This window comes from Xyrauchen texanus, chromosome 41 (assembly GCF_025860055.1).
Source record: "Xyrauchen texanus isolate HMW12.3.18 chromosome 41, RBS_HiC_50CHRs, whole genome shotgun sequence".
Classification (NCBI taxonomy): domain Eukaryota; kingdom Metazoa; phylum Chordata; class Actinopteri; order Cypriniformes; family Catostomidae; genus Xyrauchen; species Xyrauchen texanus.
Genome location: NC_068316.1, coordinates 9,448,871 through 9,464,173, shown reverse-complemented (window position 1 = coordinate 9,464,173; position 15,303 = coordinate 9,448,871). Strand labels below are relative to the sequence as shown.

Genomic DNA, 15,303 nt, shown 5'->3' with positions numbered 1-15,303 from the left:
ATTCACCTTTTCTCCAGCAGATCCCAATGGACCAGATTCACCATTTGGGCCTGAACGACCCTTCGGGCCCTCTGGTCCATCCTCACCTCTCGGTCCGGCCAATCCAAGCTCACCCTAAACATACACAGAAAATCAGCCAGTCAGTGCTGCCTGTTAGCTTTGATCTATGGGGTAAAATTAGCATGGGCTGGAAGCCAGTGTGTCTGGATGGTGTTTATTTACCCTGTCGCCTTTGATACCCATGTCTCCCTTGAAACCTGGGAAACCGTCCTCACCCTGAAATTTATAAAGAGAGAAAAGGGTTAAATTAACTGGAACATTTAAGGGAAAACCAAGTGATGAAGCTATAGTTTCTGCATACAAACACAGCAGCTTTGTGATTCCTGAATTTTACTAGACGTCCACCTGCTGGCGATAATGCAGTATTGCAGTTTCCTAAAAATATTTAAATCTCTCCATGTCTTTTGTTTTGTATTTAAGTTACTATATTATGAAATGAATTAAAGGTAAATGCATTTAAAAAAAATACTTTCCTCTATGCAACACAAAAGGAGATTTAGGTAGATTGTTAGCCTCAGTCTCCATTCACTTTCATTGTATTTGTCTTCCATAAAATAGAAGTAAATGGTGACCAAGTCTAACATTCTACCTAACATCTCCTTTTGTGTTCCATGGAAGAAAGTACTGTACAGTAAGTATATCAGGATTGGGGTTACAGACAGACAGACAGACAGACAGACAGATAGATAGATAGATAGATAGATAGATAGATAGATAGATAGATAGATAGATAGATAGATAGATAGATAGATAGATAGATAGATAGATAGATAGATAGATAGATAGATAGATAGATAGATACTTTAGGAGTACCTGACAGCCAACTCTAATTAGGATTAATTTTAATATTTGGATAGTTTTTAAGAAGCTGCACTTAAAAAAACAGCATGCATGTGGACATCCTCAAAAAGTGATGGAGTGATTTTGAGTCAGGTAGAAGTGTTATGATCACTCACTCTTTCTGCATGATTAAACAGCGCTTGATATGATGTGATGTACAAGTGGAGAGAATATAAAGTGAGTGTGTGTACAGCAGTGTAGCAGCTTTTAGACTCTTTTTATGAATATTTAGCCACCACTTTGACCTGTGAGGTGCCATTACAGCAATGAATTATACAGCTAATGTTCTGTGCCTAGTTGAGATGTGGATCTATGCGCACCTTCTCTCCTTTGCCTCCCTTCAGACCACGAACGCCATCAGCACCCTATAAGACAGAGAGCATGCGATCAGGCACGGATCACAATGTCAGTGCTCACCAATAAATCTCCATCAAACACAAAAAATGCTTTACCTTCACACCGCGAGGGCCAGGATAGCCGATGGGGCCCTGGGGACCGGGCTGGCCCTGAACATGACGACATTGAAATATTATGAAATGTTGTTTGTGAAGAAAATCTGTGGTCGTATTGATGTAGCAACAGGTTTATAGCTATTTGAATGCTTTCTAGCAAAAAACACTGAGATATTAAAGAGATCTCATTTGTGATTTTTCATACAAGAAAAGATAATACTAAAAGTTTGCTTACCAAAGCTCCTTTCTCTCCAGGTGGACCCTCCTTTCCAGGATGTCCCTGTGGAATAAAGGCAGATTTAGCAGAAGGTATGTGACAGGTGTGAGTACAGTATGTTACTAGCATAACTGGAGGACATGCCTTAAAATAGTGGTACACATCTGTTCATTCTTTTCTTTTCTGAATGGATGAGAGCTTTCATGAACATACTTCATCCTCTGCTATGATGGTTCTTTACTCAATAAAACTAAAGTGGAGCAAGCCAGCAAACAAAATGTTTTCTTTTTCTTTATTTAGAAGTGTTTTAATTAAGGAAGTGTTGCAAACTAAGAGTAGTCTGGCCTACAAGCATGCAGGAAACTGAGACATCATATATCAGTACATAAAAGTGAAAAATAGAGGTGAGAACATATACATACAGGAGGACCATCAGCACCAGGCAATCCAGGCAAGCCGGACCTTCCGTAAGGACCCTGTAAAAAGAGACATAGCAGGATAACTTTGATTGGATAAAAACGAAACTATAATACCACAGAAGGCCAAAAAGGAAATAACATGCACTGAATCATTAATCGGCTTCTTATGATAAAGTAGACAAAAAAATGAATGCTACAAATAGAAAAGAAATGCTCTGTTGGCATTCTGAGTAACATCTATAACCGCAGTTTCATTTACCTTTTTTTTCCCATTTAGCAGATACATTTATCCAAATCAAATGACTAATTTGGAAAAATACCATCACAAGTAATTAATCATTAAGAACCGACAGTAATAGTTGGGCCACAATATATAAGGGTGTTTCCTCAACTTTGGGCACTTTTAGCACTTTGGGCTTCTAAAAAAGTAAAGTCTTGTTAAATAATTTTTTCCACTTTATTTATTTATTTATTTATTTGTCTACTATTTGTCTATTATTTATTTGTCACGACTCAAATTCTGTATTGTTTAACAGAATTCTATGGTGGAAATGATGGTGATGGAAATGACATTTTTTAAATGTTTTAAATAAAATAGGCTTTGGCTTGCTTAGGCTCATTTCATAGCTAACATTTTATTGATCCTAAATACACACAATTGAAATAATATTATAAAATTGTTTGTGTAATTTGACAAAATGATATCATGAATGGAAATGACACCTCAAAAAAATACTCAACAAATATCTCAACATTGTCTCGTATCAATTTAACTAACTTAAAAAAATTATTAGGGGCAAAACAATTAAAAACACAAAAATAAAATACAAAACAAAATAACAAAATCTTCACACAATAAATATTTAAATGGTTTATGTTTATTTTACTCTCTGTTTTAAACTTGTAATAATATGTACTTTATAATGAATTTTGCAGATTAATATTGAACGTCTGGGTCTGGGACAAGCCTAAAACAGTAAAAATCTATACATTAAGGTATTTGAAAAGCACCAAAAATAAATGATGATGTCCAGGTAAAAAGTCAGATTTAATGGGAACTTCATTTAACAAACAGAAAAAACAACAAACAAATCTGTGCGTTTTGATGAAAATCAACCCCTGCAACAATGCAAGTACCAAAATAGAAAAAGCACCAATAAATAAAAAAATGTCAATCAGAGCATTGAAGGCAACTATGCCTAAAATTTTGATCTAGTGGTTTATATCACCATATGATATTAGATAATCTTTCCTTCTGCTCTCCGTCTGTTTTAAGGTGTTGCAAATAGCAGTAAGAAAACTTAAAATAAACGTGTGAAAACTATGAATATCTTACTTTTTCTCCAGGTGGTCCGATGGGGCCCTGTGGACCTGGAAGACCCTGTACAACAAAAAAATAAATAGACAGACAACCTCAGGCTTTGTTGCCATGGCAGCAGGATGGCGGGATAGAGGGGCAAACATGTGGTAGAGAGGAGCCCTACTGACTTATACCCAATAATGGACTTATTGTATTGTCCCTTTGTGAGTGTTAGCAGGGTCACTTGTGTTTGTATAGTGTGTTTGAGTGTGTGTGCATACACATATGTTTACTATGTGTGTTTACAGTGGCTGACTCTGTGTGTATGTATCTGTGTGTGCCGACCAGGAGTTCACTCTAGGGAAATTTGAGCTCACTGCTCTGATTTGACCGCTGCAGGTGGGGCGTTATGAATGGGTAGCATTCAGCTGCCTACTTCCTGTGAGCCCAGTAGAAATATTTCAGATAATTTCACTTTGCCCGCTGAGAAAAAGAGAGCCGTTTGGAAATGAGTGACCTAAGAACAGTGCGGAGGAGAAATTACCAAAAAACAATGGTTAAATTAATTAGGCTGGATAACAACCCAGGAAGCCCCTTTTTGAATAGATGTCTTGAAGTCCAGAAATCACGCAAGCCAAGAATGAAACATTATGGAACTATAAGCTTTGTGACAATTAACATACAGTGGCACCAAAAAGTTTTTGTACAATTATGAATGCCACTTTATTAGCTAATAAAACATCAAAACAATTGACATTAATTTTAAAGAACGAGAGAACAGGCATGCTTGTCTAGCTAAAAAAATTTAACAATGAAGTTCTTTAAAACAAAAGGTATACTAAAACATTTTGAAACTTTCAGATTGCCAAACTTGACTTGTCCATAGTTAATGAGATAAACTACACCTGTGGTTACTCTGCTAAACACTTGTATGAACTTGAGGGGAACTGACTGACATACATCCACTAAGAATGACATTGGGACCAGCTGGTTAAAAGTTATTGCAAAAATGTTTGAGAAAGTCAAGTTAGTTCTGAGAAAACGTCTGGCATAAATTGTTTGCAGATGCAACTGTTTGATATTTTGTTATGTAGCAATGACATTCATACATACAATTGTGACTTAATTGTCCAGATGTCTGAAAATACATCTTGGGGCCACTGTACAATCCTTTCCCTTAATCCCAATTTAATTTCTTATATACACACAATATAGAGGACATCACAATGTACATGATATGATTGCTTGATCCAAAGGCAACCATTCATACTGATGTAAAACCACTAAGACTCACCTGTGTTCCTGGGATCCCCTGCTGTCCCGGGGGGCCTGGTTCTCCCTGAGGTCCCTAAACAACAAAGAGAGATGGTATGTGTCAACCTTCCCTTAATCAGATCCTAGGGCTGGGTATTGATATAGATTTCCCGATTCAATTCAATTCCGATTCACAAGCTCTCGATTCGATTCGTTTATCGATACATTTCTATATCGATTCATGTGGGTATATTTAAGTTATAATGTCCCTTTTGCTTACATATTAAATACATTCTCTCACAGTTAATGATGTTAATTATACAGAGGACTTTCTAACTAGATACATTACGAAAAAATACATTTTACTAAGGATATTTTATAAGCTTCTCATAATTTTGGTCACATTTTGCCCATGTATTCAATCAATAAATAACATATTACAGTATATTTCATATTGAATTTTTGTTACATATGTATTGTTTAATTGCATAATTTGTACTATTTTCAATTATTTTCATTGATTTGTTGAATACACGCTAAACCGATACTGTCTCTTTAACAAAGAACGTCTGTAAATGAGCGCATACTAACAAGAGAGGAGTCGAATGGCATTATTTCATCTGTGCTACACCTGATTAGAATTAAATGTTTATTTTTTTGTTGTTGTTTATGATCAACAACTGACTGTATAGAACAGAAAGGGTCTTAAAAGAGACATTATTCAATGACAAACATGGATCTCGTCTTTGGACACACATTACACGGAACAACATTTACTCTCAACATGCAGTGAAAGGATCTCACTGCTGAATATTTCACCAATATACTACACAAATACTGGAGAGTGAAATGTAAACATTTACCAGCGTGTTGCCAAATATATACATTTTAGTCACATAGTGCAACATTTGTGAACAAAAAAAACATAGCCTCTCAGTGTAGTGGAGGGTAGTGCATAGAGTAATAGATCGATCTTGAGATTTAAGAATCGATATCGAGATTGTTCACACTGTTTTGGTGATGTGAATATGATGTTATAATGTAAGAACAACAACTATATGAGTCAATATTATCGCTAGTGGCAGCACAAAACAAACTCTACATATTCGATTTGCCACTATGTCAAAAAAACATTATAGCTTAAGGCTAAACTGTCCTCTTCTGATAGACACGGTGTCCACACCAATGTTAACCAGAGAGTGCTTAGTTCCAAAATGTATTGTCTGTGATCTGTATAGCTCAATTTCAAAAGAGAGTGAATTTACATGCAAACCAATATGCTGATAACTACCAAAAATCAGCTTATTCAAAAGATCAGACATTTTGATGTCAAACATACAAAGGTATGCATACAACAGTTGCGCAAAAAACGGATAAAAACAAACAAAAATAAATAAATAAATAATGTGTGACGATTATTTTTGCCTTAAAATGTTAATGACCATACCCGATAAAGGAAAACCGCTTATGTCCTTAAAAGTTGCCTGCTTATTAAGCATAACCAGTATAGGATTGTCCATGTATACATGCTAATTTTCTCTCTCATGGCATATGCTGTTGAGTTTATCTGAGCAGTCACAACACGTTCTCATTTATATTTCAATAAACGTTTTAACAATACTGTACCTCTGCTAATCACTGTTTTGTTTGTGTTTTGGCGGATAAGAGCTACAGTGTCTCTCACCATGTTTCCTTTGGGACCCTGTGGGCCATCAACACCAGCAATGCCCTGCAGAAATCAATAGTCACAGATTAGAAGCGAGCAATCCGCATCGGATCTACAAAATTTAAAATGGAAAAATCACTTACAGGCTGTCCAGGTGGTCCAGGAGGTCCTCTAGGACCGAGCAGACCTCGAGGCCCCTAGATGAGAAGGTTATGATTACATAGTGTAAATACTCTCAGCTGAATTTAAAGATGAATCACCCCAGTGACACACTGGAATTAAAACCATTAAAACCATTAAAAACACTTACACTCTCACCCGCCAATCCTCTTGGTCCAATCTCTCCATCTTCTCCCTGTGAAGAGGTCAAGAGAATAAAGTTATTCTATAGACAAGAAGGACACTCTTGTTCTTCGGATGTTTTAGAAAGCACTTACTCTTGGTCCGTCTTCTCCGGGAGGTCCAGGGGGCCCAGAATGACCATTCTCACCCTGTTAGAGAAAGAGGCAGGCATTATAATCTCCAATAGCAGAATAATCTTCTATTGACTTTTGTTTGCTAGTCATCTAGGAAGCCATGTTAGGTCCCATAATTATCACCTGTGTTGACATGAGAGGCAATGAAATACCCTGCCACAGGGCTACCACAGTAATAACACCATTCTCTGTTTACAAGGCCCAACATTTCACCTCATACTGCTTCAAATTAGGGTTTATTTCCAGGCCTGCATGAAATCTACACCTACTCTTAAACCTACCTGTACAGTACCTCAAACTCAGTAGCAGCAAATGTGACTTTTTTGAACATTTTGCAGACCAACATGCAACTACTCAATAAATACATTGCATTATGTGTATTTTAAATGTTAGTATATAGTAGTTAAAGACAACTAATATAAAGTGGGAACTATTTCATATTTTGGAATTCTACCAGCTAGTAATAAGAGTGCAAAATTCTCAGCTCAACCTAACTCTTTTTTTTTTTTTTGCTTCATATTTAAACCCATTCGTCCGATTTTCCATAAAAAATCAGCATATAAACAAAAAAAGAAAAGAAAAGAAAAAAGAGCACAGAATCTGAGTGGACCTACTCATTATATATTTATCATGCATTTGTGCAGTACAGTGAAAAGCATAATCTACAACATTTGCATAATCTACAACGTTTCCTTGTTATCAATTTGCACTTAGGGTACCAAATATTTTTTGTTGAAAACAAACAATGGCAGCTTGTTTCTCTGAATCTCAGTCTCTAAATTATGATGAATGGTTATGACCTTTACTAAAAAAATCATGGCATTTACAGATAAATGATTTGTGTTCAGTAACCGACTATATTAGGAAAAATGCAAAAGCCAGGGCTCCAATTTATTACAATGACAGAACAAATTGTGTATACTTTAAGACATATTGTAACTGAGTAAATGAATTACATTAAACAGGGAGGAGACATAAGAACATAACTGTTTAAGTCATCGTAAAGAAATATACAATTTTGTTTCAATTCAATTTTATTCAGGCAGAATAAACCAAAACACCAATCAAAAAATGTATACCTACCTCTTTTTCTACCTATAAACTAAAGATCTATTTTTATTTTGGGATAAAATGCAGTATTGCTTAGATGAGCTATTGTGTGTGATTTTACTGTATGTCTTAAAGGGATAATTCAGATAAAAATATGTATTCTTTCATCATTTACTCACCCTCATGCCAACCCAGATGTGTATGACATTCTTTCTTCTCCTGAACACATATTAAGATTTTTAAAAGAATATTTCAGCTCTGTAGGTCCATAAATTCCAAGTGAATGTTAACCAAAATGTTAAAGCTCAAAAAAGCATATAAAGGCAGCATAAAAGTAATCTGTACAACTCCAGCGGTTAAATCCACATCTTCAGAAGTGATATGATAGGTGTGGGTGAGAAACATATTCATATTTAAGTCATTTTCAACTATCAGTTTTCACTTTCACATTCTTCTTTTGTTTTTGGTGATTTATATTCCTGTACATACTGCTACCTACAGGGCAGGAGGAGAATTTACACTAAAAAAAGGACTTCAATATTGATCTGTTTCTTATCCACACCTATCATATCACTTCTGAAGATATTAATTTAACCACTGGAGTCCTAAGGATTACTTTTATTCTGCCTTTATGTGCTTTTTAGAGCTTCAAAGTTCTGGCCACCATTCACTTGCATTGTATGGACCTACAGAGCTGAAATATTCTTCATTTGTTTTCAGCAGAAGAAAAAAAGTAATACACATCTGGGATGGCATGAGGGTGAGAAAAGAGAGTATTTTCATTTTTGGGGTGAACTGTCCCTTTAATGTGCCTTTCTTGGTTAAGGATTTAAAAACTGTAGTTTTAATCATTTAAAACATATATAGCCTCTGTTATAATTTGATATTATCATTTAGCATTATTGTAGGTATATAGTAATGGTAAAATAGAAGAATCAAGACTCAATTTGGGTAGACATAAACTGTCCAGTGTTTTGGTGTTATTGCTGAATATCCTGGCAAAAGCAGTGACAGATCAAGGTCGGAAGAAAAGATTGTTATAATTATTATAAATTGATTGCTTACAAACCATCTCTAGATGGCAATGCTCATTTTCTCAATCCAATTTCTGCTACAATGGCATGGTTCTAAAGGGTTCGCTTTGGTTGTGTATGTCCAATGACATTACTCACCCTGTGTCCCTTCTCACCAGGCAGCCCAGGAAGCCCATCAAAACCTCTGTCACCCTATGAAGAAGACCAGGTAACACATTAAAGCATTTAGCATACAGAAAGTATATAGAGTATATGATGTATAGTGCATAAGATGCATAATAAATAGATTCTAGTAGTTAGAAGTTAGTCTAAAAATAATGTAGGTAAGAAAATTTTCAGTGTACCTTTGATCCTGATTCTCCAGGCATTCCACGGGCACCATCAGCTCCAGCACGCCCCTGTCACAGAGAGGTCAAACATGAATAAATAAACAGATAAAGCATGCAAGTTTTTAGTCGAATTTAATTTTGACCAGATCAAAAAGTGCTGGAATGGTTTGTCCTTGGATAAAAGAGTATCCTTATAGTTCACCCAAAATTAAAACTATGTCATCATTTGCTCACCATCATGTTGTTCCAACACGTATGTCTTTTTTATCCCGTGGAACACAAAAATAGATGTTAGGCAGAACGTTATGGACTGATAGCCTCAGTCACCATTCACATTCATTGAATCTGTTTTCCATTTAAAAAAAGGGAATATGACTGAACGTCACTAAACATTTCCTTTTATGTTCTATTGAGGAAAAAAGGTAATATAGGTTTGGAACAACATGAGGGTGCGTAACTGATAACATAATTTACATTTTGGTTGAACTATCCCTTTAAAGAGAAACATAAGACTTGTTTTTGTGTCCCACGATTTAGTGCCTAATTAAATAAATACATAAATAAATAAAAACCTTACCCTCTTGCCAGGTTTTCCCAGTTGCCCCGGTGGACCTTGGATACCCCTCGGACCCTGTGGTGAAAACATATTTGGTTATTTATGTCAACAAGATGTACTGTAGAATAAAGGCAGTGGTAAGATGTAAAGCGGTTAACCATATTACCTGAGGACCCTGGTCTCCACATTCTCCCTTCAGTCCAGCAGGTCCTGGAAGACCCTGAATGTGATTGACACCAGAGAAAGAAATGTTAGACAAACATTATACCAAACTAGTAGAGAAAATAAGAACTGTCCGCACTATACTCAAACAAGCAGAAGGTGGCAATATTTCTCAACAAATACAGTTATTGTTGTTTCTCTCCCAGAGAATCAAATAGGCCTTATATAAAATGAATGAAGATTATATGGTTGACATAACAGCTCAGAATTGTTTTAAGAAGTAGTTATTTTATGACCTGAAGAATTCTGCTAATGTATCTTTAGAATCACCATGTGATGGCTGAAAACGTAAGAAATAAACAGTTTATTCTAAAATTGCTACTCTCTCAGACACACATAATACTTAGTTAAATAAAAAGATAATTTGAGAGTTTGAGTTTGCTTTTATATTTCTAAATGTATGCCCTACAGTAAAGAGTTATACAAGGAATCATTTGGTAATTCAAGGACTCTGATCTGTCTGCTTTTAAATGACACTTCTAAGTATTCACAAGTAGCCATTAAACAGTTTGCTGTGTTCTTTTCAGAGACAAGTATTATGATTTCAAAAGTCTCCCTTTTACTATACCTGCTTGTTTCATGCTTGGTCAATCATGTAGGGTAAGTATGTTATGACATGGCTGTGGTTTTCTTGTCTCGAATGTTCATTTTATGTATTTTCGCTATTAGTTTTGTCATATCTGAGCAAAATAATTCCTGCCTGAAGTGGTTTATGCTTGAGCTGACTGACTGATCATGTATGAACAGGTCTGCTCGAGACCAACTAACAGACTAGTAGACAGACTTTGATCATTAGTCTAGTTACTTGGTCTCATCACTCATTGATTAAGTAGTACGTTAAATGTATTACTTATTTATTTTTTGAGAAAAAAAAATAAGAAGAAGAAATATGTATGCACTCTTTCTAGGTCACTAATCAAATTAGCAAATTTGTGACATTGACCATGTTAACTCTTCTGTACAAAAATGGTTGTCTTGCTTCCATTGAAGCGTACAAGATGCTTATTCATATACATTCTTCAATTAAAAATGTCTCTTAAATTAAGTGGATGATAACTTTTTTTATGAAAGAACTCTATTAAATTAGAAACAAATAACATAGAAGCACTTTTGGACCCTATATATGATGGTGTTTGTGATCTGGTAATGATGAACTTTGAATCAGTACATAAAATTGTACTGCACAGATTTTCAGTCTGGGCAAAGTCGGTGAACAGGTCATTCACAGATTTGAGTGGGTGAGACTTTCTTAGAGGTCATGGGGTAACTGAAACTCACTACTGGGCCAGACCTTCCGGTGAGACCCATTGGACCAGGTGGACCTCTCATGGCAAGCTGTGGACAGAAACCAAAGAATCAAAACCACTGCAAAATCTTCCAACATACTTTTGACTTCAAAAATGTTTTAATCTCTCACTTTTACTGGCTGAGCTTTTACTAGCTAGCTGACATCCACTCGTTTTATGTGAACCCAGAGGAGGTGGGGCAGTATCCATATTTGTCAAGGACAGATCTGAGCCCTCACACTAATCAGCAACACCTGTCTTGGTTGCCCTCCTGCAGGTCGTGAACCTTGCTAGTATTTTTAACAGTCTCCCTTTAACAGTCAAAGAAGCCTGTGCTGCCCTGTTTCACTCTTGTTTTAGCTCAAACAAGGTCGGACCAAATCCCTTCCCCACCCTTTGACCTGTTGCCCCACCTCTTTTCTACAGTAAAGAGTCCCCTGCCTCCCACCTTGGTAAACAGCTGGGTAAATGTCAGGGGCCATTTGGCCCTTTACTTCTGCTTGCTTTGCCCCGCTCTTATGTACTCACCCTGGCCTGAGAGAGGATGGCCTGAGCCTGGGCTTCCTGAGCCGATACAACTGGACCCTTTTCACCATCACCACCAAAACGGAACTGTCAAACACACACAGAGTATATTCATCACTATTATTTTGATTTAGCAACACTTAAGAATTTATACTATACTGTGTGCTAAAGGAGGGGTCCGTGCTGCCCCCAGCAAGATGCCGCTTGGGCGGCTACCCTTGTCGCCCATGCCTAAATCTGATACTATACTATACTATACTATACTATACTATACTACTTAGGAAAAAGTAATGCAACAAATTACATTTTGAATTCTTGTAATCAGATTACAGTTACTGACTTTCATTTAAAATAATTACTTTTAAGTACATTACTTGTGCTTAAACGTATAATACATTTAAAATATGAATTAATATGTATGTCTGTAAGCATTTCTGTGACAGCTGAAGGGTGTGGAATAATGAATAACAAGGAAATATAGAGATTTTGAATATGAGAGGAAAACCAAAAACTTTTCTTTGAAAAGTGATTTAGAAAGTAACTATTTTACTATAAAAGTAAAGTAATTAGTAATATGATTACAAGTAATCAGTATAGCGATCTGATTGCATTTTTAGAGAAGTAATTAGTAATTGTAGTGGATTACCAATAGTAACCCAACACTGAGTATACTATTACATCAATGCTATGTACTACACTACTATATTACTAAATATGTCAAATAAGAAAAGCTGCATTATGAATATTGATTGAGGAATTAGATTTCAGTCATTTTGCAGGTTTTCAATAGTTTTGTAAACAACAACACAACAATGTTCTAAAGTATGGAATCATGATTTTCATATATGTATCATCATTATGCATTTTCATTATATTAATATGCTTAATATTACACTATACTATACTATATTATGCCATATATTAAGTTCAAATAGGAAAAGCAGCATTATGAATATTTCAATAGTGATTTCGACGGTTTTCAAACTTTTTAAATCTACAACTACACAATAATTTCTCTAATATAATATAAGTAATATAACATCATTTTCATATATGATGACCATTTTGTATTTTAATCATTTTGATTTTTGACATTTTTATTGAGAATCTCTCGATATTTCATTAGGATTTTCCAGATTTTGATGTTTCATTCTGTTTGAAAACAACTACACAACAATCGCTATTTCCATATACCTGTACAATATTATTACAAGTTGCATGCTTGAAACTGTTGTACGGTGTTGGGGAATTTGGAATGCAAATATTTGGAGGTTTTAGTGGGTCTTACTGGAAGCATCAGCATAGTACCAGGGGGGCCTGGCACACCATCTGCTCCGGGAAGACCAGAGCGGCCCGGAGGACCCTGAGGAGGCAGGAACATAGAGAGAGAAGGATAAATCAGTAACTTGACACTTCTTGACTTGACAACACCCAGGTAATGCCAAGAGAGGTATGAGAGAGGAAGGGGGATCAAAGCGTGTCAGAGAGACAGAGGCACAACAGAGAGAGAGAGAGAGAGAGAGAGAGAGAGAGAGAGAGAGAGAGAGAGAGAGAGAGACTGAATATACTGTCTTTACTGTGACCTTTTACTACAAACCATCACAACGTTTCACCTTTGATATAATTGTGGCCAGCTGTTAAATAACCTTAGCAAACATTGATTAAGGTATTTAATGTCAATTCAGAGGTGTAAAGACCTTACGTAATGGGCAATAGCATTAGCAGGAGGTGCTCAAGTCTGTAGCTAGCATAACTTGACATCCCTTTTCATGTTTTTGATATTCTGCCAATTCTAGTTTAATAGTCCTCTATTGTATGCATCCTTTATTCATGTTTAAAACTAACAGCACAGTAGTTCTACAGCGAATATTGTGTGAGTTTGTAAGTTAGTTTCATCATTCGTATTAGCATCATTAGCATTCTTGTGTGTGCGCTTCTCAGTTAGACTGTGTTTACAAGGGTGTGCAATATCCACAATACAAACCTAACATCAGACTGCCAGACAGATTTTGGAGCTGGTGTGAGAATTTATAATGATAATTATCCTCAAACAGTTCAAGGCTGTTACGTAAGCCATCAGTGTATTGTGCATACATAAATAGACGACTTTAGGTTTAGTGTTGTGTTGCTAATCAGAAATGTACCAAATTAAGAATTGCTTGTAATAAAGATCCCATTGAGAGGTATATCATGCAATTTTCTCAAACTTTGGTATATCATGAAATATCATACAGTAAAGTCAAACTTTGAGTGTTTTTTGCTTTTTATCTTAATCGATTTACAGTCCATTCATGTTCTCATTATGTGTACTTCCTGGGAATCGATCCAAAATCCTTGACATTGTTAGCACCATGCTGAACTACAGGAAAACATGTTTTATTTGATTGATGTGTGATTGATGGATATCCCGATAACATTCAGCAACTAATTTTAATCTAATTTTAAAATTAAATTTCCTTTAATCGGCATTTCTAAATAAAACAGCTCTGGGTAGTGGTTTAAAACTAAAAGTGTCAAGGGAGGGTGAAAATGTGCCCTTAGGGTCAGGAATCTGTCATGACCCTGCTTGGAATAAATGATCATTATGTATTGTTTACAGATACATCTTCATGAGGTTTTGCCATTTACTACAGCCAGACTGTATTCCTATGCCTTTTGTATTGCTTTGTCTCAAGAACACAACACAGTTTTTCTTAAGCCTTATGGTAGACAATCTGCCTCTCATATAATCTTTCATCACAATTTAATTTGTCATGTTACTTTTAACCTTAGACTTTATGCATCTTTATCAGCACCTTAGTACAGATTTATGTGCACGACAAATAAAATCTCTTGTAAAACTAGAGCCACCAGTGAGAAAGATGGAGGCCTTGACAAAACTGTGTTAATGTCCTGAAAATACACTTCCTCCAGCAGACTCTGTAGTGTTCAGAGACAAGAACAAATTCTTACCCTGTCACCAGGATCTCCAGCCGAACCAGGGGGGCCTTGTAAACCTGAAGGGCCTGGAAGACCCTAAATACACAAAGGAAATACAAATATAGAGAAGAAGTTGAAGGCAAATGAGAGGACATTGAAACACAATTACCCAAATTAAACACGTAAAACAGAACTATTAAAAAACTCTGAATGGGAAATGTTTGAAATATTGCAGGATGCAGTATTAACGGATGCAGGTAAAAATTTTTAGTAACTCACAGCAGGGCCAGGTAGACCTGCAGGTCCCTCAATCAACATTCCCTGTCAAAAAAACAACAAATCACAATAAAAAAATGGAATAGAAGGACTTTGTTTTGCAAAGTATGTGGTAATTGAGAGCATTTTCGGAACACTCCATCTTTGGGTGTAGAAATATGCAATTCTTGTTTGAATTAGATGCATAAACTTAGTGAAATTAATGTGTTTTCTAACAAAAAAATAAATATTAGTGTTGACGTAGCCTAAGGCTAATCTGAAAGGTTCCTGCTGTAATAAACTAAACACTCAATAAAATAGCTTGACGAGAGCAGTTTTCTTTGCTGTGCTGACGCATTTCCTACTGAAATATGACGTTTGAGTCAGACATAACAATGGGCAATATTTAAAATTCGACAGGATTCTCATTCTACAGAATATTT

General features: G+C 35.8%; 1 protein-coding gene across 1 annotated transcript in view; it reads right to left on the bottom strand.

Moving 5' to 3' along the window:
• Positions 1-15,303, bottom strand: part of col11a1a (collagen, type XI, alpha 1a) — a 98,012-nt gene that overhangs the window by 50,091 nt on the left and 32,618 nt on the right. Inside the window, 21 exon segments of the mRNA XM_052114183.1 lie at positions 7-114; positions 223-276; positions 1,221-1,265; positions 1,353-1,406; positions 1,588-1,632; positions 1,992-2,045; positions 3,325-3,369; positions 4,583-4,636; positions 6,227-6,271; positions 6,352-6,405; positions 6,519-6,563; positions 6,646-6,699; positions 8,907-8,960; positions 9,113-9,166; positions 9,675-9,728; positions 9,820-9,873; positions 11,154-11,210; positions 11,690-11,773; positions 12,975-13,049; positions 14,639-14,701; positions 14,885-14,926. Coding sequence (XP_051970143.1) covers positions 7-114; positions 223-276; positions 1,221-1,265; positions 1,353-1,406; positions 1,588-1,632; positions 1,992-2,045; positions 3,325-3,369; positions 4,583-4,636; positions 6,227-6,271; positions 6,352-6,405; positions 6,519-6,563; positions 6,646-6,699; positions 8,907-8,960; positions 9,113-9,166; positions 9,675-9,728; positions 9,820-9,873; positions 11,154-11,210; positions 11,690-11,773; positions 12,975-13,049; positions 14,639-14,701; positions 14,885-14,926 — 1,194 coding nt within the window.